This window comes from Colletotrichum karsti, assembly GCF_011947395.1.
Source record: "Colletotrichum karsti strain CkLH20 chromosome Unknown Scaffold3, whole genome shotgun sequence".
NCBI lineage: Eukaryota > Fungi > Ascomycota > Sordariomycetes > Glomerellales > Glomerellaceae > Colletotrichum > Colletotrichum karsti.
Window position 1 is genome coordinate 104117 of NW_024065903.1, and position 23673 is coordinate 127789.

Sequence of the window (23673 nt, forward strand, 5' to 3'; positions counted from 1 at the left end):
CTAGGGTGTACTCGACGTTGGACCGAGGCGGCACTAAGGTACGCAAGCGCATTTTCTTGAACCATCTTCCTCGCCTTTCCCTGCTGTTAGCTCGATTCCATCTCTTTACGATCATTTTGAGTCTTCATTACAACCACGCGGCTCATTGAGCAAACAACTTCCTCACTTCTTGGCCCCGGGTTGCACATTGAAGCTAGCTCCATGAGATGTCCAATGGCAACATGACCTGTCAGGAGCTACAAACATTCTCGGTATAAGAATGCACGCCAAGTTGGAAGACATGAGAGATTGAGTTGGATGACTGTTAGTCTCACGCTCTCGGTGGGAGCGCGATCTACACAGCAAGTTCATCGGGAGAGCGACTCTCAGTGAACTTCAATTGTGTACCGGCTTGATACGGATGTTGGAAGGCGCTTGCTCTCTCGAAGCAGCTGCTTCCTTACATTGCGTGTACAAGCCAGCTCTCTGCTCTTATAAGCCCGTCCATAACTGCATCTATCGTCGTCATTGGGTATCGCAACTGACCACTTTTCATTCAGTCCAGCTCATACCTTCATCATTTATAATCATCAGCTTCTTAACAGTCTTTCTATTCGAAAACACTTTCATTATTCTAAAATTTGGTAAGTCCCTCCTTGAATAGTGGCAGTTGCTGTTGTATGGAAACCGCATTTTGCGACCCAGTTCCTTCCTCGTCTTCGTTACTGCCAATCCTGCTAGGCACCCTCCTCCTCTTTCCGCATCTGCTCTCATCTAGATCGTCTATCTCAACCCAATCCTTCTACCACACCTTCAGGCACAAAAGCTTACCATCACACAGCACACTCACTCTTCAGCAACCTACCACAGCTTTCCCAAGTCAACCTTAAGGCACCAGTCCTTTGTCTTAAGCATCTTCATTCTCAACCTGAGATTTATCTCCTATCACAATCTAACCAGTGAGTATACAGAATTTTCTCCCCTGCCAATTTTGCCTTGGGTGCCCTTCTCCTTCCTCACGCTTTTCTTCTCTACCTGGGGACCTCCTCCCTTTTCTTATCTCCCATCTCTACCTTCCCTCCTTCACATCACCTGCCAACACAGCCCATCCGCGCTCACACATAGCACTCTAGCTAGTAAGGTGCAACGTCAGCATCCTGCTGCATCTTAACTTCCAATACAGTTCGATACTGACATTCCTACTCAGTCACTCTTCACCATGGCTCCCGTCGCTGCCAAGACGAGCTTCAAGAGCTACGAGGCTCAGGCGCGTCTCCTTCGCGCCATCGTGGCTGCCCACCCCGAGATCAAGTGGAATTACAAGGGTAAGAACGCCCTTCTCCTTATTATTTTGCCTTGTCATATGCCGTCCATTTGGACACGCGATATTCATGCGAATTTGTTCCCGCAGACATCCGAACTCTGTACGGATCGGACATGACCAAGGATATGCTTGATCACCGCTTCAAGGCTATTCGCGCGCATGTCGATGTCGTCAGAGACGCAGTCGCTCAGGGAGTGGACTGCGCCAACATCCCCGCGGATCTGCCCAAGGGCAGGAAGGGTAAGCCTTTCTGCTCTCGTTTAATTGTTCTTTTATCTCATGCTTGATGAGAAATTTGACTAACATATGCTCCAGAGATCGCCAAGTTCTTCGGCGAGTCCACCGCCGACGGTATCCAGTTCCAGTTCCGTGGAATCAAGAAGGACGCCGAGGCCCTGAAGCAGACGGCCAACAGCGGCGGCAACCCGGCCACCGCCCTGAATCTGTCTGGTACCGGTCCCTCCAGCGCCGTGTCCACCCCTCGCAAGCCTACCCCCTCGAAGCCTCGTGCCTCGGGCGGCGGCCGCTCCACCGCCAAGAAGACCAAGCCGATCAAGCTCCAGCCGCTCAGTGACGATGACGAGGAGGATGAGAACGTCGACTATAACGCACTCGAGGATACTCCTTCCAAGTCGCGCAACGACCGCGTCATGAGCGGCCGTATCACCAAGGCCTCCACGCCCAGCCGCCGCAGTAACACCCCGAGCCGTGCCGCTACTATCGCCGCGGCTGCCAACATCTCCCAAGCTGCCGCCGTGGACCTGACCACCTCCGACAGCGAGATTAACACTCCTGAGAACACCACCGCTTTCGAGCCCATCGAGATGAAGCCCGCCGTCGTTCAGCAGTCCTTCGAGCAGTTCATCGCTCAGCCTGTGGCCCAGCCGGCCTTTGACGCCTACGTGGCGCCCTCCAGCCTGTCGCAGCAGTCGAGCAACGACTTCCTGTTCAACAACAGTCTCGAGGACCCCCTGGCCAGCTTCGCCGACACCTGCAGCGGAAGCTTCGACAAGGGCTTCACCGCCGGATACATGGACAACGACGGCATTGGAGAGATCTGATGGACGTGCTGATTTTCCTTTGGGTTTTCTTTTTGCTTTTACGGATGGATTCCCCTCTCTACGGATTCGGATTTCTAAAACGGTTTGGCGTTGGGATTGCCACTTGGATGGTACCACACTGGGATTCATGTAGAGAACACGGAGGATATGACAGTGGCTCTATTAGATAGTCGACCCATCACCAGGCCTGTGAACCTGGAGGGTCAGCAATGAGATAGCATGGCAAAAGGCCATCATACTTTGCAAACATTCGGTTCCTCGATGTTTCTGGTTGACGCTGCGTGAGAAGACGACAACAGCAATGGCAACGATGATGACACTGACGAAAAGGGGCACCCGGCGTTTAGTTCCCAGATAAATGACGGGTATCTCCTTTTAATTCACTGCTACCTGATACTAACCGCGCCCGTCCATTATCATATGTTAAATCCGCTGTTCTTTTCTACACTAGTGCTCCTTTTCGCCGCTCAACAACTTCCACAGCGCGTCTCTGTCGACGAAATCGTGGTGGATGATGTTGACCAGCCAGTACTCGGACCGCACCTTCTCCAGGAGCGCCTCGCTCTCGCTGCCCTTGCCGTAGACCTTTGCCCACTCGCCCCAGATCTTGAACGCCTCCTCGGACCAGGCGCGGAAGCTGACCTCCTCGATGATGGTGGGCGTGATGATCTCCTTGCCGGGGAAGACGCCCCAGGTGACGGCGTTGGTGCTGCTGGACTCGGTGCCCTCGAGGACGGCGCCGCCGCTCGCGTCCGAGGAGACGAAGTCGCCCGCGGCGTTGGCGGCGTAGAAGGTGATGGTCTTGTCCTTGACCTCGTTCAGCCGCGCCACGAGGCCCGCCCAGTCGACCGAGGGGAGGAAGAACTCGACAAAGGACTTTTGAAAGACGAAGCCGTGCTGCGGACCCCAGCCGAAGGTCGGGTCGCGCGAGGGGATGCCGTTGACGGCGGGCTGCGAGGCGACGGTCCACCAGCCGCGCTGGTTGAGCTCAAGCAGCTCCTGCTGGATGATGTTGGACTCGGGGAGGAGCTCCTCCTCGCTCCAGGGGATCGCGCTGAGCTGGCCCTTGATGTGCTTGATGAAGAGGTTGTTGATGTCCTGCACGGTCTTGGGCGTGCCCCAGAGGCCGACGGCCTGGGTCACCGACATGTGCAGGCTGACGCCGTAGCCGTCAATCTCGCCGTAGGCCGGGGAGCGGGCGTCACCCCAGCGACCGTTAGGGAAGTCGTCCCAGGTGGCCTCGCGGCCGAGAACGCCCTCGCCTTCGGAGATGGCGAGCGTGTTGGCGCGGGTGTTGACGGAGCCAGCGGAGAGGCTGGCGGCGGTGGTCTCGTAGGCGGGATTTGAGGCCGAGGAGACGATGACGCGGTTGTGAGGGTCGGAGCCGATGGAGGACTGGCGACGGTTGGAGAGGGCGCGGGGGACGCTGGGTGGAATGTGGGAGAGGCCGTTGAGCTGGACTGTGGGCACGCCGGCCGCGTCGTCGATGATGGCGGACTCATCGTCCTCTTCCTCGCGGTCAGGGATCAGGCCGGTCTTCTCGAGGATGAATGAGACGGCCTTTTCGAGGTTGAGGGTGTAGAAGTGGAAACCCTTGGGGCCCGGGGTCCTGCTCTTGACCTCCTTGACCTGCTCGACGAGCTCGCTGAGGATGTCGACACCGACGCGCTTGACCTTCTCGTCGTCGCCCTTGGCTGCGTCCAGGCGAGCCATGACGTTGTCTGGGATCTTTGCGTGGCTGAGCTTGGTGGTGCGCTTGATCATCTGGTAGCTCTGGATGGGCATTAGGCCCGGAAGGAGGGGGATGGTTTTGAAGGCGCCGCTGGGGTGTTCCCTCAGAACCCTCTCGAAGTTGTCGTACGCCTTGATGTCGAAGAAGAGCTGGGTCATGATGAAGTCGGCGCCAGCCTGGACCTTGTCGACGAGGTAGGGCAGGTCGTGCTCGAAGCTCTGGCCCAGGGGGTGGCTCTCGTCGGCATGGCCCTCGGGGTAGGCGGCGACGCCGATGCAGAAGTAGTCGCCGTACTTTTTGCGGATGTACTTGACAAGGTCGATAGCCCAGACAAAGTCGTCCACGTCGTCGACGTCTGAGTCCTCAGCGTCACGGTACTCATTCTTGCGCGGAGGGTCGCCTCTCAGGGCGAGAATGTTGCGGATGCCGAGGGCTTTTGCGTCTTCCAAAGCCTTATCGATGAGTTTGCGGCTCATGTTTGTGCATGTCAGGTGAAGACAGGTCGTCAGGCCCAACTCGCGCTGGCAGATTTCGGCCAGCTCCAAGGACTTTGTCGAGGTTGAACCTCCGGCTCCCCAGGTTACGTTGACGAAGAGCGGCCTCAAGGCTCTTTCCATTCTGTCCAGACGGTCGCGGAGATTGGAGAAACCCATTGACGTCTTGGGCGGGAAGAACTCCAGAGAGAAGTAGTTGGCGTCTGCCGGCAGGGCGGCGATCTTGTCCGTTATCTTATCCATTTTGAGTATGATAGCTGAGGTTTTCGATATACAAGAGATGTTGAGTTGGTCGTTGGATGCTCAAGCGATAGATCTTGTCCTTTTTGCAACGGGGACGCCGGTGAAGACCCTGTTGAGGGAGTTGCCAGCTTTTTCGTCGTTGATATCAGACCGCGATGGAGGGGTAAGGCGGGGTGGACGATGAGTGAGTTTGAACCGTCGACTGAGACTGGCAGGCGAGTGACGTTCGGTCGCGACGAGAAATTCAAAGACAAAAAATGCCAGGGGTACGGCAACCTCAACGGTCGAAGCTTTTGGTCTCAAAAGACAAAGAACTACCTGATTGGCCTAGTTGCGCTGTCGTCATTCCCTAGCACAGAAGGCGTATCCACGAAGATATTGAAAGACCTTTGATGATTTGGCGGGGCAGTAAGGTACTTAAGAGGATCGGATCGCATACTGTGACCGCAACTTCGAATGACACATCTTCAGGGGCGGTGAGCTCGGTACACAGTGCTCCAAGCCACAAAACCTCTAACGGTTTTTAGTTATTCCGCTTTGGTCTAGGCTGTTCCTGGCCGTTGTCTTGGAGAAAGCGACCCCTTTATTTACAAAAAAGATAATAGGGGTAAACCATGTATCTAGCAAGGTCAAATCTTGCCTGTTGATACGAAGGACGTCTTGTGTCGTTGAAGACAAGCAGACGATATGCTGCAAGCAAACTAAAGCAGAGCATCCTTTGCCATGGGTTGGTCCAACAGTGTGATACCCCAAGACGATATGTCCCAGGGGTGCGCGGAACAAATGACGTTCCCCTGCAGGTCCGCTGCTTCCCAGCGGGATGTTAGTGGCTAAGGTCCCTGCAGGGATTCGGGCGCCATTCCGAGAGCTCTCCGTTTTTGATGGAGCTTGCAGGTGCAAACGCCGTCGGCATTTCTTGCCTCAGTCCATCCTCGCCAGTACCGTGACAGCGGCGAGTGAACTACAACCTCGCCGTTACCAATACCGACAGTCTCAACTATCATGAATCAACCGAAGCGATGCAATTGATCCATGCACGACACATTGGCCGCGTCTGGCCTACGAGGGCCGTCGCGGCCTTGGCAGCACGAGCTTTGCCAATGTTACCATCACGACAACCTCAGTCCTTTGCGAACGCGAGTCTAGCCCGAGCCACCCAGAGACGAAATTACGTCGATCTTCCTGCTCTAGACAAGAAATGGCGGGAGAAGTGGGAAGCCTCCAAGGCTTCTTCCACCACCGCAGCGGACTCTGGCAAACCGAGCAAATATGTCCTTCCCATGTTCCCGTACCCGTCAGGCGTCTTGCACCTCGGCCATTTCCGAGTCTACACGATCGCCGACGTTCTCGCTCGATACCACAAGTTACAAGGCTCTGAAGTAATGCTGCCAATGGGCTGGGATGCCTTTGGATTGCCGGCTGAAAACGCTGCCATTGAACGTGGAATCGACCCCGCAGTCTGGACTAAGTCCAATATAGCCAAGATGAAGGAGCAGCTGGAGGTCATGAACGGCACATGGAACTGGGAAAGGGTATGATTCTTTGGTCCGACGTCAGTTCTCTGGCTAATGCTGTGTGTCTTAGGAGCTCGCCACTTGCGACCCCGAATTCTACAAGCATACCCAGAAGCTCTTCTTGATGATGCTCGAACGAGGTCTGGCGTACCAAGACGAAGCCGAGGTCAACTACGATCCCGTTGACATGACTGTTCTAGCGAACGAACAAGTTGACTCGAACGGATGCTCTTGGAGGTCAGGCGCCAAGGTTGAGAAGCGCAAACTCAAGCAGTGGTTCTTCCGCATCTCCGAGTTCAGAGAGTCGCTGTTGAACGACTTGGATACTCTGGCCAAGAACGAAGCGTGGCCCGAGAGAGTCCTAGCTCAGCAAAAGAATTGGCTTGGAAAGTCCACGGGCGCCATCATCAAGTTCCCAGTCTTGGCCATGGGACATGACATTCACGCCGGCATTGAGATCTTTACGACTCGACCAGACACTCTGTTCGGTGTTCAGTACGTTGCGCTGGCTTCAACGCACCCTATTGTGACATCCTTGGCCAAGAGCGATCCGGAGCTGCAGGCTTTCTTGGATACTCTTCCGGGATTGCCTCGCGACTCCAAGGTTGGCTACTTGCTTCCGCATGTGAGGGCTATCAACCCCTTGGCTTACCATGAGAACACACCGGATGCTACGAAGGCGTCGATCCCTGTGTACGTTGCGCCGTACGTCCTCGGAGACTATGGCGAAGGTGCCGTCATGGGAGTTCCTGGCCATGATCTCCGCGACAATGCCTTCTGGAAAGAGCATCACTATGACGAGCCTGTGAGATTTGTCTTGGCAGCGTCCGAGGACGAGTCCACATCTGCAATGGCGAATGAGCCATTTGTTGAGCATGGAGTCATGTCAGCTAACAGCGGCCCGTTCAAGGGCAAGTCTTCCGAGGAGGCAGGCCGCATGTTGGTTGGAATACTTGAGGCAGCAGAGCTGGCCAAGCCAGTCGAGAAATGGAGGCTGAGAGATTGGCTGATCAGCCGCCAGCGATACTGGGGAGCACCCATTCCTGTCGTCCATTGCGGCTCTTGTGGTCCAGTACCTGTCCCGGATGATCAGCTCCCCGTCAAATTGCCTGTCGTGGACGAGCACTGGACGAAGGGAAAGCCCGGAAACCCCTTGGAGAGAGCCGAAGATTGGGTCAACACCAGCTGTCCCAAGTGTGGTGGTCATGCCAAGCGGGATACCGATACCATGGATACCTTTGTGGACTCGAGCTGGTACTTTGCGCGTTTCGCCGACCCTCATAATGTAAATGAGCCCTTGTCGGCTGAAGCGGCAAAGAACTTGCCCGTCGACTTGTACATTGGCGGCATAGAGCACGCTATCTTGCATTTACTCTACGCCAGGTTCTTCTACAAGTTCATGGCAACAACGCCGCTGTTCCCAGCCTCGGCAGAAGGCGCGATTCATGAGCCTTTCAGCCGATTGATTACCCAAGGTATGGTACATGGCAAGACTTTCACCGATCCGAAGACTGGGAAGTTCCTCAAGCCGGATGAGGTGGATTTGACGGACCCCTCGAACCCCAAGGTTGTCGCTACTGGAGACACAGCAACTGTATCCTTCGAGAAGATGTCCAAATCCAAGTACAACGGCGTTGATCCATCCGAATTCGTGGCCAAGCATGGTGCCGATCCTGCACGAGCTCACATGCTCTTCCAAGCCCCTGTCAGCGAGGTCCTTAACTGGGATGACAACAAGATCAGTGGCATTACCCGATGGCTCCAAAGATTGCATGACCATGCAGAGAAGATTCAGAAGTCGGGTACTGAGGCAACATCCGTCAAGGCGTATTTGGAGGAACGTTCAAATACCTTGTCCCAGAAGGCTGAGGATCTGGCCATTTGGGATGCTGACGCCGCCATCTGGAGGGCCGTCCAAGGAGCAATTGACTCCACCACCCAGTCTTACGAGGCAGTGTATCCTATGAACACTATCATTTCGGACCTGATGAGCCTGACCAACACTTTGTTGGAGAATACCGGTGCAAGCGCATTCATTCAGAGGGAGGCCGTCTCGGTCCTCCTTCGATTGATGGCTCCTATCACTCCGGCCTTTGCTGAAGAATGCTGGAGTATCCTCTACCCGAACGGCGGCTCCATCTTCGCATCCTCCTTCCCGGTGAAGGATAACACCGAGTCAATGTTGACACCCCGGAGGCAGCCTGTGGCGATCCAAATTAACGGTAAGCTGCGCGGTGTCGCCGAGGTTCCTACTCCTCCCTCTGGTCTGAATGGCGATGCGCTAAGGGACTGGATGGTCGAGGAGGTCATGAAGTCGGAGGAGGGCAAGACCAAGTTCTCAGGTGGCCAATATGACATTAGATCCCCCAAGAGAGTCATCGTCGCTCGTGGTGGTAAGACGATGAACTTCTTGGTCTAAATATGTAAGATTATGTGTGATACCCGGCGCTTGTATAACTTAGACCAAAAAAAGTAAAACGTCACTCTCAAATTTCTTTGATCTATTTGAGTTGCACATAGGCAAACAGTGCTGTCAATAGAGTTTTCAAAGAGGCATTCTAAGTGCACCTCGCGAGCAACCTCACAGGGACTAGCAACCAATATTGGCTTTGTTTCCCTACCCTTATTACGACTGTTCCTGCAGTATTAATGGGAATTGTATTGTAGCTTGCTTTTGGTGAAGAACTTTTGAAAAGGAAAGTTCTTTATCTCTATTCATAAGTCTCTTTTTGGCCTTCATCTAACCACATCTCTCCTCTACGCCTCTCATAATCATGCTCCTGTCTCGCAACGCTGTATCGCAATCGTCTAATATCTACGTCCTCTTCATGCATCGTGTGCCTCGTAACTCTATCCTCTGTTTCCTCTCATTCCAAAGCTCTTCATAAAATCTTGGACACAGACAGCTCGCCCTCCCCGCCCTCAACCTCCAAGTAGTCGCCCGTCTCGAGCTTCTTCTTCCACTTGCCGCTCTCGTATCGTCCCAAAATCATCGTCATCCGCAGCAACGACCCCTCGCTCGAAGCATGCTCCTCGGCGGCGATCGGCGTAAACGTCCAACGGCCGAACGCCCAGTTGAGGATGTACCGGCCCTGCGGGTGCGGCGGGGTCGGCGCGGCGCCGTCCTCGTCGGAGCCCCGCACCGTCGACGAGGCCGTCAGAACCGCCTTGATGCGGTATACCTCGTCCTTCGGCGCCGCGCGCAGCAGACCATGCAGCTTCTCCGCGTTGACCGCGGCCCCCTTGGGGCCCTTCAACTCCACCGACAGCACCTCGACCTCGGTCTGGTGGTCGTGCGCGTGATCCTTCCCGTCGTGGTCGTGGCTGTGCTCCTCGGTCTCCTCCGTCAGCCCCTGCGCGAGCCCACCGTCCACGCCGAAGATGACATCCGCGCCGACCCAGCCCTTGCGGCTCTTCACCCACGGTATCTCCATCTCCAGGTCGCCCACGCGGTCCAGCACCTCGTCGAAGCGGTCCTCGTCGCAAAGCTCCCACTTGTTGAACACGATCAGGTCGGTGTACCGGGCCTGTATGCGGGCCGTGTAGCTCGTGTCCTCGTAACCCTTCCAGTTCTCCGTGTCGATGACACTGATGACGCCGTCCAGGACATAGTTCCCCGTCTCGCGCGCCAGGCGGTTCACCTCGAGGGCCAGCGTCGCGGGGAAGGCCGAACCGGAGGTCTCGACGACGATGCGGTCGGGCCGGACCGTCGCCTGCAGCTCCTCGAGCGCCGTGCTGAGCTGGCCGACGAGGTTGCAGCAGATGCAGCCGTTCAGCAGCTCCTGCACGCCCGAGATGGCGCTGGAGGACGCGAGCTGCGAGTCGACGGCCAGGTCGCCGAACTCGTTCTTTAGCAGGGCGAGCTTGTAGTCCGGGTTCTTGGCCTTGAGCTGCGGGAGGAGGTTGAGGATCAACGTCGTCTTGCCGGAGCCGAGGAAACCGGTGATGATAGTGATTGGAATCGGCGCCATGGTTCGTCGCGATCGGGTGGTGGGGGAGCGAGGGGGAAGAAAAGGGACGAAAGATGCGCACGCTTTCTAATGCAACTGGAGCAGAAATTCCAGGCAACGTGGAAAAGAATTTTCGTGTGCCTACTACAAGTTGAGACGATCACATCAGATCACCAGAAAAAAATTGGTTGAGGAAAAATGCCGCCGGCAAGCGGTCGTTGGCGTTGAACGATGGAGGGGCAGAAACCCGATAAGGAGGAGTCCAAGCCGATAACAGCCGATAAGACGGCGCCTTCAGCGAAAAATATAAGGTTATCTTAGCGGGCTGGCCAAGGGGAGCGCAGTGCCGAGCTAGGCGGTTTGACGTCATTGGCCCCAGCTTGCGGAGTGCATCGCACCACCCGATTTCCTGCATCGAGCATCACACGGCGTTGTTCCAAGCACGACAGCTTGTAAGGATAGAAGCACCTAGCAATTGGTAGCACGGCAAGAAACTTCCGGCCGCTCAAGGCCCAGACGCCCCCATGTACAACCTATGGAACTCTTTGCCCAGACCTATGATCGCATAGTCTGGGGTCCGGACGCGCGTTTACGCCTGCGTCCAGGTCATTCATTGCATTCACCTCGTCCACGTTGCACCCACCTTTGGCTATCAGGTTCCTATTAGTAGAACCTTTTTCCCGCCCTACCAGCCCTGCCAGGCGTGTGTGTTCTTTTTTCCCCCGATGCCTGCTCCGCCACTTTGAAGAACGCTCAATTGAACCTCTACGATCTGCCCGAAACTGTCACTACCGCCCCGTCCGTCCGTCCTGCCGTCCGTTCTCCGCCCGAGTCGCAACACCAAAGCTTACCTCGCCCCGACCTCGACCCGCACATCTCGACCTCAGCCTCATTGACACGCCTACCTACCTACCCAATACACGCCGAGCGATTCACCGCCCCAGATAGCTTTACCAAAACGACCACAAGCCTTACCTTATCTTACGCTTACCCCGCCATGTCTGCCAACCCCAACTCCAGGTTCGCTCCTCCGCCGAAGACTCAGGTCCAAGGACGGGATTTGAGCTACAAGGAACAGCTCGACCAAGCCGCCCACGACGCCCGGGAACCCGATGAAGAGCCGAAGCAGAACCCCATCGTAGAAAAAGGTAGGTGGAACGAACCATCATTCTCAACACCATGCTCATCATCATCACCATACTGCATCATCACATACCTGCCTCATCACACAGCAATCACGACACGCCCATCCAGCATCCATATTCAACAACAGTCCCTCCCCCTTTGCTCCGTTTTCTTTTGTCACGTAACGGTATTGACTCGTCCTTCTCCTCCCATAAGTGACACAGTACATTCCAGCCGCCGCCAAGATCTTCGGCAACCCGCAAGAGGAAAAGGAGGAGAAGATTTCGCGTCCCGGCATCCCTGGCCCGCCGGAGCGGCCTTACGACGACGCCCAGGTCGAGGAATTCATCCGCCAGCAGCACCGCAGCAAGGGCAAGGACGGCGTGCTGGAATGAGCGGGATGCGTACACGCGCAATCACGAAAGCGCACGGGGCCATGGAAGGAATCTGACAACGAGGGGTTTTCGTCATTCAGGAATGATGGGTTTTGGCGTTGTTATTGTTGTTGTTGCTGTCCTTTTTGAGTATTGCTGTTATTCAGCTGCAGTCGCGAGCTAGCCTTGACGACATCGCCCCTCCCGCCAACGTCATCCCATCCGTCAACATGTCAGAAAGCTTGGCAGCAGGGGGCCAATGCGCGAAGGGCAATCATACGCAGATCACGAGAAACGAAGCATTCATCTTTTCACATCGAGTGACCAAAACGAAAAACACTCTCGGCATACGACATCACCAAAACGGTCAACGGCGAAAGGGGGGAGGATCAAAAACACCCTAGGAAACCTGTATTCGTACTCAATCTAAAATCGTTCAATTGATGGGAAAACATGCGACACCCGAGGGCCCTTTGTCCACCAATATGTCAACTCCGCTTTGGTCGGGCAGTGTATTGCTGCCACAAATGCCGCCAAAAATTAGTAAAAGGTACATCAACATTTCAACGACGTCTCTCGCGAACACAAAAATGTAAAGATAAAAAACTCGTGTTGGAAAAAAGCAGGGCGTTCTCTCTATCGGTGGCCGTGTGGGGATGGTTTGCTTGTCTGACCGTGTGTGTGTGCGTGACGCCCGTGATCGCCATCCCCCGTTTGTTGCTTTTCTTGGTGGTCGTCGTGATGGAATTAGATTAGTCGTGGAGAGATAGCTTAAGCAAAGACGGAGAGACCAGCGGCCAGTGCGACAGTGCAGATGAGGCCGAGGCTCTTCTTGAGCGACGGTGCTGCGGCAGTGACGACGGTTGCGGGACCGCTGCCGGAGGGCGGCGCGGGGCCGTTGGGAGCGCCGTTGGGAGCGCCGTTGGGAGCGCCGCCGGGGGTCTGTCCACCAGGAGTCTGTCCGCCGGGAGTTTGTCCACCGGGGGTCTGGCCGCCAGGAGTCTGTCCACCGGGGGTTTGGCCACCAGGAGTCTGTCCACCAGGAGTCTGTCCACCAGGGGTCTGGCCGCCAGGAGTTTGACCACCAGGAGTTTGACCACCAGGAGTTTGACCGCCGGGAGTCTGGCCACCAGGAGTCTGGCCACCGGGAGTCTGGCCACCGGGGGTCTGGCCGCCGGGAGTCTGGCCGCCGGGAGTGCCGGGAGTACCGGGGGTGCCGGGGGTGCCCGGAGTCCCAGGGGTTCCGTTTTGTCCGTTCTGGCCATTCTGTCCGTTCTGGCCGTTCTGTCCGTTCTGGCCGTTCTGTCCGTTTTGACCGTTGGAAGTACCGTAGCTGCCGTAGCTGCCGTAGACACCGTAGCCAGGGGCTGCGCCGGCGCTTGCAGTTTGGATTGGGCCACCGGGACCGTTGGGCTGGCCAGATTGACCTGGGCCCTGCTGGCCGGGGTTCTGACCAGGTTGCTGGCCGCCAGGAGTTTGACCACCGGGCTGCTGACCACCGGGCTGCTGACCGCCGGGTTGCTGGCCTCCGGGGTTCTGACCGCCGGGGTTCTGGGCACCGCCGCCGTAGGAGCCGTAGTTGGCGTAGGCGCCGTAAGGGGCGGCGGTGACGACGGGCATGGAGTCGGCAGTGACACCGTTGCCGTTGATGATGACGCCGCCGGTCATGGTCGGGGCCGGGCAGATGATGGGGATGGTCTTCTCGGCGCACGGCTCGCAGTAGACGGTGGTCGGGACGAAGCAGGGGGGGATGTCGTGGCCCTTGTACTCCCACGGGTAGCCCTGGCACACCTCGGTGATGGTGTAGGTAGCCGTCCACATGGAAGTGGGGTTGGCGGCGATGGCGGTCGTGGTGTAGACCGTGGTGTAGACATTGGTCACCGTTGCCGTTGCCTGGATGGGATCACAGGTGATGAAGGCGGAGGAGGTGAGTTGACCGACACTGAGTTCATGTTAGTACTGGTCATGTATCGCGTCGCCCAGAAGAAGAGGGTAGACATACCTCATTTTGGCGGTTGTTCCTGTACGAGCTCTGGGAGGCTATTGTGTGAAGTTGGAAAGGGGGTTGGGGCGGTGAAGCGAGGGGAGGAGCGGATTGAGCTGTACGAAACGAGTGACAGACAGGATATCCTGCGAGGGAACGAATGTGAGGGGACAAAGTCCAACGAGTGTACCGGGTGGGCGAGAGTTCTTCGGGGCGGAAGACTTTGGGGAGGAGAACTGGGGAGGAGAGAACTAATCCGGGAGAACCGCACCTACATCTTTGCCAGGCTTTGCTCGTCTTATAAGAACTGGAATAGAAGGGGAAGGGCAGGCCGGCCGAGGTGTCAATACGGGAGCCTGGCCCCTGGGTGACTGTCCTCATCGTGTGAAAGCAAGCAGAGGAAGGGAATGACGGGACATTGCGGTGCATTCCTCAGTCCGGGCCCGGACGGGACAATAGGAGATGATGGGCCTCGAAGGGTACGCGGGGATATTAGACGACAAGTGTCGAGGAGACATGATCGATGGTCGAGTGCTCTGAGAGTATTCGAGAGATGGTCCGGATCTGAGAGGTCGGGGTAGAGCAGGCCAGAAGTGAAGAGCTTTCTTCAAGACGTCGATGTTTGGTCAAACTTCGTTTGAACACACACATCACGACCTTGGCGGCGACAGGCCCAACAGGAAGACGAGGAAGGCAGGTGCCGGGTGAGACGGTGCCTTGGACCTGACACGAAGCAACATGCTCGGAACAACAGCTCTGGAATGCACTCAGGGGCCAAGACATGTGGCATCGTTGCACCTCAACGAGGAGGCGAAGAGAAAAATTGCTCTCGTATGACGGACTCGAGACACATGCAAATTCATTTGGCAATCTAGAATCGACTGGCTGATTGCCCGACAGCTAACCAGAGTTGAGCTCCATGGAAGCGCGGCATCGCTGACCGAAGGAGGCAGGCACTCGCTACGCTCCCTTTCAGCTGAGATGTTCGCATCTCCACAGCTGAGTGGACATTGGGAGCAGGACAACTGCGCAGGAATGCATCTGCATTTCGTTTGCCTTGCTTTGCCGGCAGCATGGAGGGATATTGGGAGACAAGCTCTAAGATCAAGGCGAGGCCGTCTTGGCTGGAGAGACCTGCGCGGGACATCAGGCTTCAGGCATTTTTCTCTCATCACCCGTCTCACGAAGGGGTGTCACACAAACGATATTTAAGACGGCGATGCGCCTACTTATCAGCAGCCAGCAGCTGACGCCCGGATGGGCGCTGTCCCATAAGTCCTCTCTCTCATCTCAAAATTCAAAGCATTAAAAAAATTCTTCAGCATGCTCGAAAGCATGTCCCCCATCAACAGCATTTCTCACCCACCGCCCGAGAGGGCCTGGGGAGAAACTTCCTATAATCAAGGGATTTAATCTGCAGAGCGGTTCCCTCCGAGAAGGGAAAGGCAACTCGAACACCGTGAAGGGTCTGGGTGCTGGTCGTGGCAGCTCTGGGTAACTTTTTGATCTGAAGAAAAGAAAAAGAAGAAGAAATCCGAAAGAATTTTCGCAGCGCGTCGCCGTTTTGAAGCTGCAGGAATTCGACGCTAGTCCCCGTTGAGACGAGACCCGCCCTGGGTTCTGCCGGTCGTTTTGCACGTGACTGAAGTCCCGCCCACGGGACTTACTTACGTAAGGCAATTTACATCCCATTCCACCTCGAACCTCAACACCGCTGCCGGTTCACCACGCCAACTGCACAATTGGAACTTGATGTTCATGAAGTAACATTAATTCGGCACAGTCTAATTTCTAAACATGCGGTAATTATCGCCGCGCCAAACGAATTTCGCCACTCATCGCCACGCAGAAAGCAGATTGCCAAATGCACCCGGGAATCTAACCAAAACGGACCCTGACAGGACAACCAACAGCGCCAAAACACCAAACATGCGTCATCTACCTCTACCCGCCAGACCGTTCTGACCGGATCTAAACCCCTCTCCTTACGCCGCTCACCAGTTCTTGGCCGTGAGCGTTCTCTTCCCCTGGACCAGTTGCTTGGCGTAGTCGGTGCCGATATAGCGGCCCTTGAACAGCCAGATCACGATACTGGGCAGCTTCCACGTGCCCATCTGTCCCGTCGCCCTGCTGCGGCCGATGGTGATGCCCGCGATGACCTTGGGATCCACGACGTAGTCCGCGGGCTTCGCCGCCCCCGTGAAGTGCGCCTGGATGCTCTTCACAACATGCTGCGTCTGCAAGTCCGCGATGCGCCCGTACTCGCCCTCGAGGTTGCCCACGTCACCAACAACAAACACATTATCGCGCCCCGGCACCCGCAGGCTGGCGTCCTGGTTGACGTAGCCCTTCGAATCCAGCATGCTCGACGGCAGGAACGATGTGTTGGGGATCGACCCGACGGTCGGGATGTACGCGTCCGCCGTCATGGTCGTCTTCTGGCCGTCCTTGCCCGTGAGCTCGAGCGTCTTCTTCCCGTCGGCCCCCGTCGTGACCGCGGTCACCTTGGTATTGGGCACCGGCTTGACCTTCAGTTTGGTCAGCTCGTTGAGTGCCGCCTTGCGGACGCTGTCGACCATCGGGGGGCTGAGGGGCAGCTCGTCGGCGTAGACGAAGTAGACGTCCTTGTCGCCCTTCTGCGCGTACTCGAAGCCGATCTCGCCGGCCGTCTCGGCGCCCGTGATGCCGCCTCCGGCCACGACGATGGTCTTGGCGTCCGTGAGCTGCTGGCGGACGTCGTGCAGGACCTTCTTGGTCTGCTCCGTCGTGCCGACCTCCTTCCACGGCATGTCCTCCTTGGCGCGGGTTCCGGTGGCGATGACGATGGCGTCGTATGCGATTGTGCGGTGAGAGCCGTCGTTGGTGGCGACCACGATGGTGTTCTTGTCGTCGTTGAGCGTCTCTGCCTTGCCGAGAACGAGCTCCCAGCTGTCCTTGGGATACTGTGCGAGCTCGGGCTCGATGGGGTGGAAGAGCACGTCGTCGCCAAATTGTCCCGGGACGACGCCACGGACCGAAGCCATGTTCCAGTAGCTGAGGCGTGTAAGTAAAATGCCTTTCGTGAATGCTCGCCATCCTGGACTTACTGCTCAGCATTGGGTGTTACAAGGATGACCTTGAGATCCTTGACCTGAGGAGCCGTGTGCTTCAGAGCATGGTGGAAAACAGGCAGACCAGACAGGCCGGCGCCAAGAACGACGAGGGTAGGCATCGCTGCGTCTAGTGTTTATGTGTTCTATACTCGTAGAAAGAAAATGTTGAGTGAGGTTGTAGGGAAAAAAGACTTGGAGAGCTCGATGGGAGCAAGTCGCTGTTTATGGTCCTTGCTTCGGGAGAGCTCGTTTAGGTTTCCAATCCGTTTCGAAACGCTGTTCGGAGTGTGGGTTTATGTTGTAGTGCGAGCTCGTTGCTTGTGCCGAACTTCCTATCCAGCAGAGAACACGGGAGACAAACAACCCGACTTTATAACAATTTCACACAAACGAAGAGAAAAAAAAGGCACAAGCAAGTTCGGGCCCGAACCTCTCGCGGGGGGATCACCAGGATCCGAGTCATAGGAGCCCTAACCATGCATGCTAGAACAGAATCCCATGGGATGGGATTGCAAATGCGCGGCTCTCCAATCGCGCCAGGATAAGTAGTTTCACTAAGCAAAAGAATGGGCGGCTTTGCGCAGTCGATCGACACTCTTGTCCCAATAAGTTAAACTAGCTTGGCGGCTGTTTAGAGGCGCAGATTGTGTTTGTCGTGCAGCTATTGTCTATTGCTGCAGGGGCAGACCCCCGGCATGATTGAAAAGAGATGCACAATGGCCAATTACAGAGCAACCGCTCGCATCATTAGTCACAATCCAAGCCACATTCAACTGCAATCAACCGAGGCGGGATCGAAAGAAAAGAGTCAAATGCAGTCAAAAGAAAAGCATCCGCCGAGTCTCGCTCGCGCGCGGCGCGGAGTTTGACTTGCGGGTGGCTCCTCCCCGGCGGTGAACGGGCCACTCACCGTTGAGGAAATTTCGCGGAGGGAAAGTCGTGACGGAGATGATTAGATAATATCTCGGGGAGGGAAGGGCGTGACGAAGACACGTGACCTGTTCGGGGACATTCAGATATTTCCCGCGCGGCGGACTTCAGGCGGCCCAGAGAATTGCCGGCGTCTCGGGCATTTCGGGCGTTTCGGGCCAGTGTGCTCTCGGGAACTCCACTCCGAGTACTCAATTGCTATCGCGCTATGCCCGCCACTGTTTTGGTGTCATTTCACTTGACTTCATAATACACAATATTTCTGCTTCCTCAATTCCATTCACGCAATGTGTCAATCACGTCATTGGCAGCTATCAGGAAATTTATCCAGATGCAGAAGGCACATATTATGAGCAAAAGACATTTTCAACAGTGACGAATCGGAGGGAACCAACTCTCGATTCCCGATGATGGTCCAATCACACCATCTCACGCAGATCGCGTCAAGCTCCTGTGCCGCATATGAACTGTCGCATTGGCATGCTGCTCTACCCTATATACTACATTCGCATCCCACACACGCAGCTCCCAAAGACGGCCAGCCAGAAGAAGAAAAAATGAAGAATTGACTTCTGGCCCTTTCTTTCACCTACAAAGCCAAACGAACTCCCCCCCCCCCTCCTGTTCCTCTTTTATACGCAAGTGCGGATCTTACAACCACAGGAACATCGTGCCAACGGCGCACAGGCCGGCCGTCAAGACGCCGAAACCGGGAACGACCACACGACCGGCAGCCTTCATGGGGTTGGTCGGCTGAGCGCCGCCGACGGGCGGGCTAGAGGCCATACCGGGCATCGGCATCGTCATGCCCGGGGGCATGCTCATGCCGGGCATGTTGGGCATACCGGGAGCCATGCCGGGGTTCGCGCCGGGGGTGGTCGGGGTGCCCGGGGGAGGCATGGCGGGGGGAGGTCTCATGCCACCGCCGCCGCCGGGCGCGGGCATGGGCGACATGCCGGGCATGGTACCAGAGCCGGTGCCGTTTCCGCGAGAGCCGCCCGCGCCGGGACCCATACCGGTGCCCGCGCCGACGGGGCCGGCGTTGGTGACGCGGAAGAAGTTGCCCGCGACGACCTTGTCCTGCAGACCGGCGGCCATGAGGGCGTTCATGGGGTTGAAGTCGCGGCGGCTCTGGGCGGCGCCGGAGAGGGCCATGAGGCCCTGCTGCGAGATCATGGTGTGGTCGACGGCGATGAAAGTGTAGCGGTGGCTCAGGGGCTCCCTCGCGGGCGGGTTGGGGCCGAAGTAGGGCGCGAGGGCGGCCGCGTTCATCTTGTTCTGCATGAGGAAGACGTTCTTGGTGCCGGCGGTCGTGTTGAGGATCGTCGGGGTGTCGGCGGACGTGAAGCCGGTCTGCATCCAGTGGAGGAGCGTGCCGGTCTTCGGGGGCTGGTTGGTCGGGACGTCAATGTCGACCATGATGACGGCGTACTGGCCGTTCAGCTTCTGCTCGGTCGCGATCGTGGGCACATTCTGGCTAGCTGATGTTTGTTGTCAGTTCCCGATCCATGCCTCTCAAGTCCCTCCGTCTCTCTCATGGCCCACTCACAGTCCCTGGGAAGGTTCACGCCGTCCAGCGCCGAAATGCCTTGGTAGGAAACGATTAGGGGAGTATTCGAGGCGGGCATGAATCCCTGGGGCGTAGCGGCCGACGTCAACGTCGCCGCCGCCAGGACGGCAATAGCCTTGGACAACATTATTAAGAAATATCTTTGTTTTGAAGGAGCGGATAGTATATTCGCTGCCGGTAAGTACGGTTCAAGGAAAGTAATGAAAAGAAACGAACAAGACTACCGGGCTCAACCGCAACGTCGTTTAACAGAAAAGGACAAAGAGTTTCGAGCACGCCAGCAGCCCGAGTAGTGAAGCGCTGGCATAGTCGTTATTTAGGGCGGGCAATGCCTTCGAAAAGGTCGCCTCCCACACTCACAAACCTTGGGAGAGGCCATCCCGCGGCGCGGAAACATTCAAAAAGCCAAGATGAAACGCTGTCTCAGCAATCTTGTTACAAGACGCAAGCCAGCTGGTGCATGAAGCATTGACCGCGATCACACTAGGCTCGGGAGATGTACGTCGATTAGCGGGGAAGTCTGTCCCTGGAATATGCAGGGTTATCCTTAATTGAACGTAAGGGCACAAGCTGCGAGTGTTTGCTGTGCTGTCGCAGGGCTGCACCATCGACGGCCCTTTTTGTTTATTGCTCGCCTAGTTGCGTGTCGAGTTTGAGGCTGTCTTCGCCTTCGCCATCCACTTTCTGGAGTTGATGATTTCGTCATCTCCACGGACTTATCAAAAGCCTCCTCGATAAGTCACAGGCAGTTCATTTGAGTGGTTTTCTGTTCAGTCTGAGAAGCGATGTCAGTCAGAGCTTGCAGAATCTTCAGTCGACCTCGACTGTTGTCCCAAGACGGGATGTTTGTGCGACGCCGGCACGGTTCCAGACTCAATCCGGGGTCTGTGGGTTGGCGATTGTGCACCATTATCTACAGCGACTTGTGTGGTTATGTCAGAAACCAATCACGTTACTTCAAACAAAAATGATCTTCCCCGGGTTCGTTGAAGACAGTCCAACGATATGACATAAGACACCAGATCGTGGTCAGCAAGCGGTCGAAAACAACGCTCCGCTTGTTCCCCAGAGTTTGGCAATAATTCGAAGCATAAGTCGGGTGCTGCCGGTCGCGTAACCAGGAAACCGCGGTGTCTTCGTGGTCAGCTCAACCCTGCCACGGCGGATACCAAGTTTGCAGAGAGCATGAAACATCGGCCTCTTGTTTCCGATACTCGGCAGCCGGAGCTTGTTGGCTTCTCACCAATACACCACCCGAGTGGCTCGAATCCACCATGAACGCCATCTGAAGTTCGCCACGAGGCGACGCGCTTCTACGAGAGCGAATAGAGGTTTGAATCCTCGAGGATGAGCGTAATGCCCGTTGGTTCGCTTCGGGTTGATGCGAAGCCACTGCAGTTCACTAGGAGGATCCGACTGCTGTGTATGGAAGACGAAATAACCGTCCAGTAATGTTTTGGTATACCAGACGAAAACGAGGGCACAACAATTTGTAGGATTTCTGACTGAGGAAAGGGCCTCGTCCAGATTACATGATTCGCGGGACTGAGTCGCCAAGTCAAGGTTTGCTGAACATAAGCGAGGAGGCTCTAGCGGTAGGACAAAATATTCGAGTCGGTCTGCTGGGACTCGCAGCAACAACGACGGGCAGCAGATTGGGGTATTTCGAAGTTTGTGACAGACATCTTGAATTTTCGTCCAGATTGAGTCTGCTGCTCAACCGAACTTGTTGGCATGAAGATCGTCCTTTGTGGTATCACGAACCCTCTCGTTTGTTGGTGCCACCGGTCTACCGCTATCGAGCTGGTTGCATCCAAGAAGATCGGCAGCGCCAACAGCCAGATGGAGCTTCGCAACCCGAAGACTGCGACATCCATACTCTGACCTTTGTGGTCGACACCCGGTTGGAGGATAAAGATGCCGGCGGAAGACGGAAGCCCTGAGTTGTTCCTGGTCGGAGCCGGAGACAGGGGCAAGGGAACACCATCGCACGCCGGGAATCCCTTTGACTCTGCTTGTCCAGAGCGTTCTCCAACGTATATCGACCCCGCCTCGGAGCAATTGCTCTGGTGGGGTTCGACGGAGGATCGGCAGAGATCGACCTTGGTCGTGGTTGTGCCGTCGACCGTGAGGCAAGGGTCTTGTTGTAAGATCAGACGATGACTGCAGTAGAGATCGTCAGTACTCCTCTTCTGCCCGCCGCGAAGAGCGGGCTTTGTTCTCACTCTCGACATGGCTGCCCGCAATGGATGCATCTGAACAGTTTCTCGTTGGATCGGTAAAAACGGCGCGCAGCACCCGCAATCTCGCAAACCAAAATACCTCGGAAACCGGTTCCAAAAGGAAGCGAAGGGCATCTCATCTTGATAAGGTTCTCAGATATCGTGTCAGGTCCGATGGCTCAGGTTTCATCTGATTCGGCCGCCCGCTGCGTGGTCGACCGGAAGAGCGAAAAGTGTGTGTCAGTCGGAGGGGGGAAGTTGGATGAAATAGGTAGTTGGGTAGAGAGAAGACAGGTGGTTGTCGCTATCGCAATAGATATCGAAGGCTGTATTTCCCCTCGCTGGTTCAGTAGGAACTGTTTGGGGAGCAGCTTCCCAACAATGCCCCAGGTACAATCTGAGTGTAAAATACCAGGCAAGCAGAGTCTATGAATGACTTCCGTACCAAGTCCCAAGTTAAGAAGACAATTGCTTTACTATTCGAACCCTGACGGCTCTCACTAGCTTAGTTCTTAAGTTGCTCGTGGCTGTTGCGCACGGAGACTACTGGTGAGCCAAAAGTATGTCGCCGAGGTCACCCTCACGTCTGCGCCGTACTTAGTGACCCGACAGAAAACTGTAGCTCCGCGCCGGAGGGCGTGAAAAGGATGATTTAGCCTCAGTCCTATTCCATCGGAAGTCCCTTCCGCCTGTCTAGTACGAAGCTTACCGAGCTGTTGAGTCCTGACACAAGAAAAGTGTGACGTTCACAAGCCAAATGGACGGGTTTCTCTAGTTCAGATTGGAGAACCAAATCCACGATATTGTGATTCCATCGACAGGTCTCTTGTACTTGTTTCTCTTTGTTTGAATGGGAGCGGGCACATAGCTCAAGTGCCATCATCATGAAGAGGAGTTGTAGAGGATCGGGTAACTCGCTCAGAGCTAAAATTGTTGTTCCGTGGATCAGTGCAAAAAGGTCAACGTAGAGCAAGCATCTACATGCTTCGCGGATGGATTCCACTTCTTGGGCTGAGAGGAGGCTATCTGGCCTCTCACTTACCTCGATCAATGGCTATCAAATGTGTAGCTAGTAATACGTGATGTCGGCAGCGTGGATTCCATCAAGTTGAAGGTTTTTGTCGGTAGTACTGTGATGAATGAGCCAATAGAGTGAGAATATTCCACCATGCTTTCTGTCTTTACTAGTCGCCAGCACGAGGTAGAGCTTGTGCCAGAATCCCCAACCGCATGCTCTTCTTCCAGTCCAAATCATATGCTAAGCTTCGCTGGTACGGCTCGAGAGTCGAACATAGCGAGTACTCATGATTTGGTCAGGCCAACTCCGTCCGATCTCAGCGTTGCTGAGACTGTTTGCTTTGTCAAGATCAAGTCACCAGTGAGCCCCTGAAAGCTGGTGCGGAAAACTTCGACGATAACGCAGGTTGGCAGTCCGCCCGTTCTAGTCGTTTTTGCCACGCGCGTACGGCTCTCTCTGATGATTCGATCTCGGACACGTGGACTACGTCGACCATGTAGCATCACTCGGACAGGCAGGCTCTGTCAAACGAATCTGATGCGGTCATTCTCATCAGCAGGGTGTCTCAAATGGACGAGGGGAGGAAGTCTGGACGACGATATGACATTTTTGATGAAATGAGTTAGTTACCTAGCTTGTCTCCTTCCAACTACATCGTCATAACGCCTCAGCCAGGGCCTGGACCTATACAGAATAGGCCGAGTCTCGAACGCCTGCGTTGAGCATTCCGTGAAGGTGAACGGCGATTTGAATGAAACAGAAACAACTGCATCAGAAGCAGATGTGACCGAACGTCATAACCCGCAGAAGCAACTCCTCACAAATGTAACTCACTTGACCTGAACCAATCTCAGATACCCCTATTTCCACGATGGGAGATGAAAGTTCCGCCGCATAAGTGCCCATCGACAAATTGAGCGACTGTCGTTCGGGATCTGCGCTACTTCCGCAGTCAATAATCAACAAGTGTTGTTTTTTCACGCATCCCCTCACTGAAACACGCCATTTCTTGGACTTCGATGCAGTATAAAGTCGCTGCCGAGCGTCATAAGTCCCGGTAA

At 55.6% G+C, this 23673-nt stretch overlaps 7 protein-coding genes across 7 annotated transcripts; 3 read left to right on the plus strand and 4 right to left on the minus strand.

The window, feature by feature from the left end:
- Positions 1–1198: 1198 nt before the first annotated feature.
- Positions 1199–2364, plus strand: CkaCkLH20_01141 (uncharacterized protein; the record flags this gene model as incomplete). Its single annotated transcript, XM_038883860.1, has 3 exons — positions 1199–1304; positions 1391–1543; positions 1619–2364. The coding sequence occupies 3 exons, from the start codon at positions 1199–1201 to the stop codon at positions 2362–2364; spliced, it is 1005 nt and encodes a 334-aa protein (XP_038750452.1).
- Positions 2365–2811: 447 nt separating this feature from the next.
- Positions 2812–4833, minus strand: CkaCkLH20_01142 (methylenetetrahydrofolate reductase; the record flags this gene model as incomplete). Its single annotated transcript, XM_038883861.1, has 1 exon — positions 2812–4833. The coding sequence occupies one exon, from the start codon at positions 4831–4833 to the stop codon at positions 2812–2814; it is 2022 nt and encodes a 673-aa protein (XP_038750453.1).
- Positions 4834–5933: 1100 nt separating this feature from the next.
- On the plus strand, positions 5934–8766 carry CkaCkLH20_01143 (leucyl-trna synthetase; the record flags this gene model as incomplete). Its single annotated transcript, XM_038883862.1, has 2 exons — positions 5934–6365; positions 6418–8766. 2 exons carry the CDS (start codon positions 5934–5936, stop codon positions 8764–8766), a joined length of 2781 nt encoding a protein of 926 aa, XP_038750454.1.
- A 463-nt stretch (positions 8767–9229) lies between these two features.
- On the minus strand, positions 9230–10318 carry CkaCkLH20_01144 (CobW/HypB/UreG; the record flags this gene model as incomplete). The annotated part of the gene is made up of 1 exon (XM_038883863.1): positions 9230–10318. The coding sequence occupies one exon, from the start codon at positions 10316–10318 to the stop codon at positions 9230–9232; it is 1089 nt and encodes a 362-aa protein (XP_038750455.1).
- Positions 10319–11294: 976 nt separating this feature from the next.
- On the plus strand, positions 11295–11817 carry CkaCkLH20_01145 (uncharacterized protein; the record flags this gene model as incomplete). Its single annotated transcript, XM_038883864.1, has 2 exons — positions 11295–11445; positions 11657–11817. The coding sequence occupies 2 exons, from the start codon at positions 11295–11297 to the stop codon at positions 11815–11817; spliced, it is 312 nt and encodes a 103-aa protein (XP_038750456.1).
- A 750-nt stretch (positions 11818–12567) lies between these two features.
- Positions 12568–16991, minus strand: CkaCkLH20_01146 (uncharacterized protein; the record flags this gene model as incomplete). The annotated part of the gene is made up of 3 exons (XM_038883865.1): positions 12568–13738; positions 15779–16813; positions 16867–16991. 3 exons carry the CDS (start codon positions 16989–16991, stop codon positions 12568–12570), a joined length of 2331 nt encoding a protein of 776 aa, XP_038750457.1.
- Positions 16992–18453: 1462 nt separating this feature from the next.
- CkaCkLH20_01147 (uncharacterized protein) lies at positions 18454–19499 on the minus strand (the record flags this gene model as incomplete). Its single annotated transcript, XM_038883866.1, has 2 exons — positions 18454–19283; positions 19352–19499. The coding sequence occupies 2 exons, from the start codon at positions 19497–19499 to the stop codon at positions 18454–18456; spliced, it is 978 nt and encodes a 325-aa protein (XP_038750458.1).
- Between the last annotated feature and the right edge of the window lie 4174 nt (positions 19500–23673).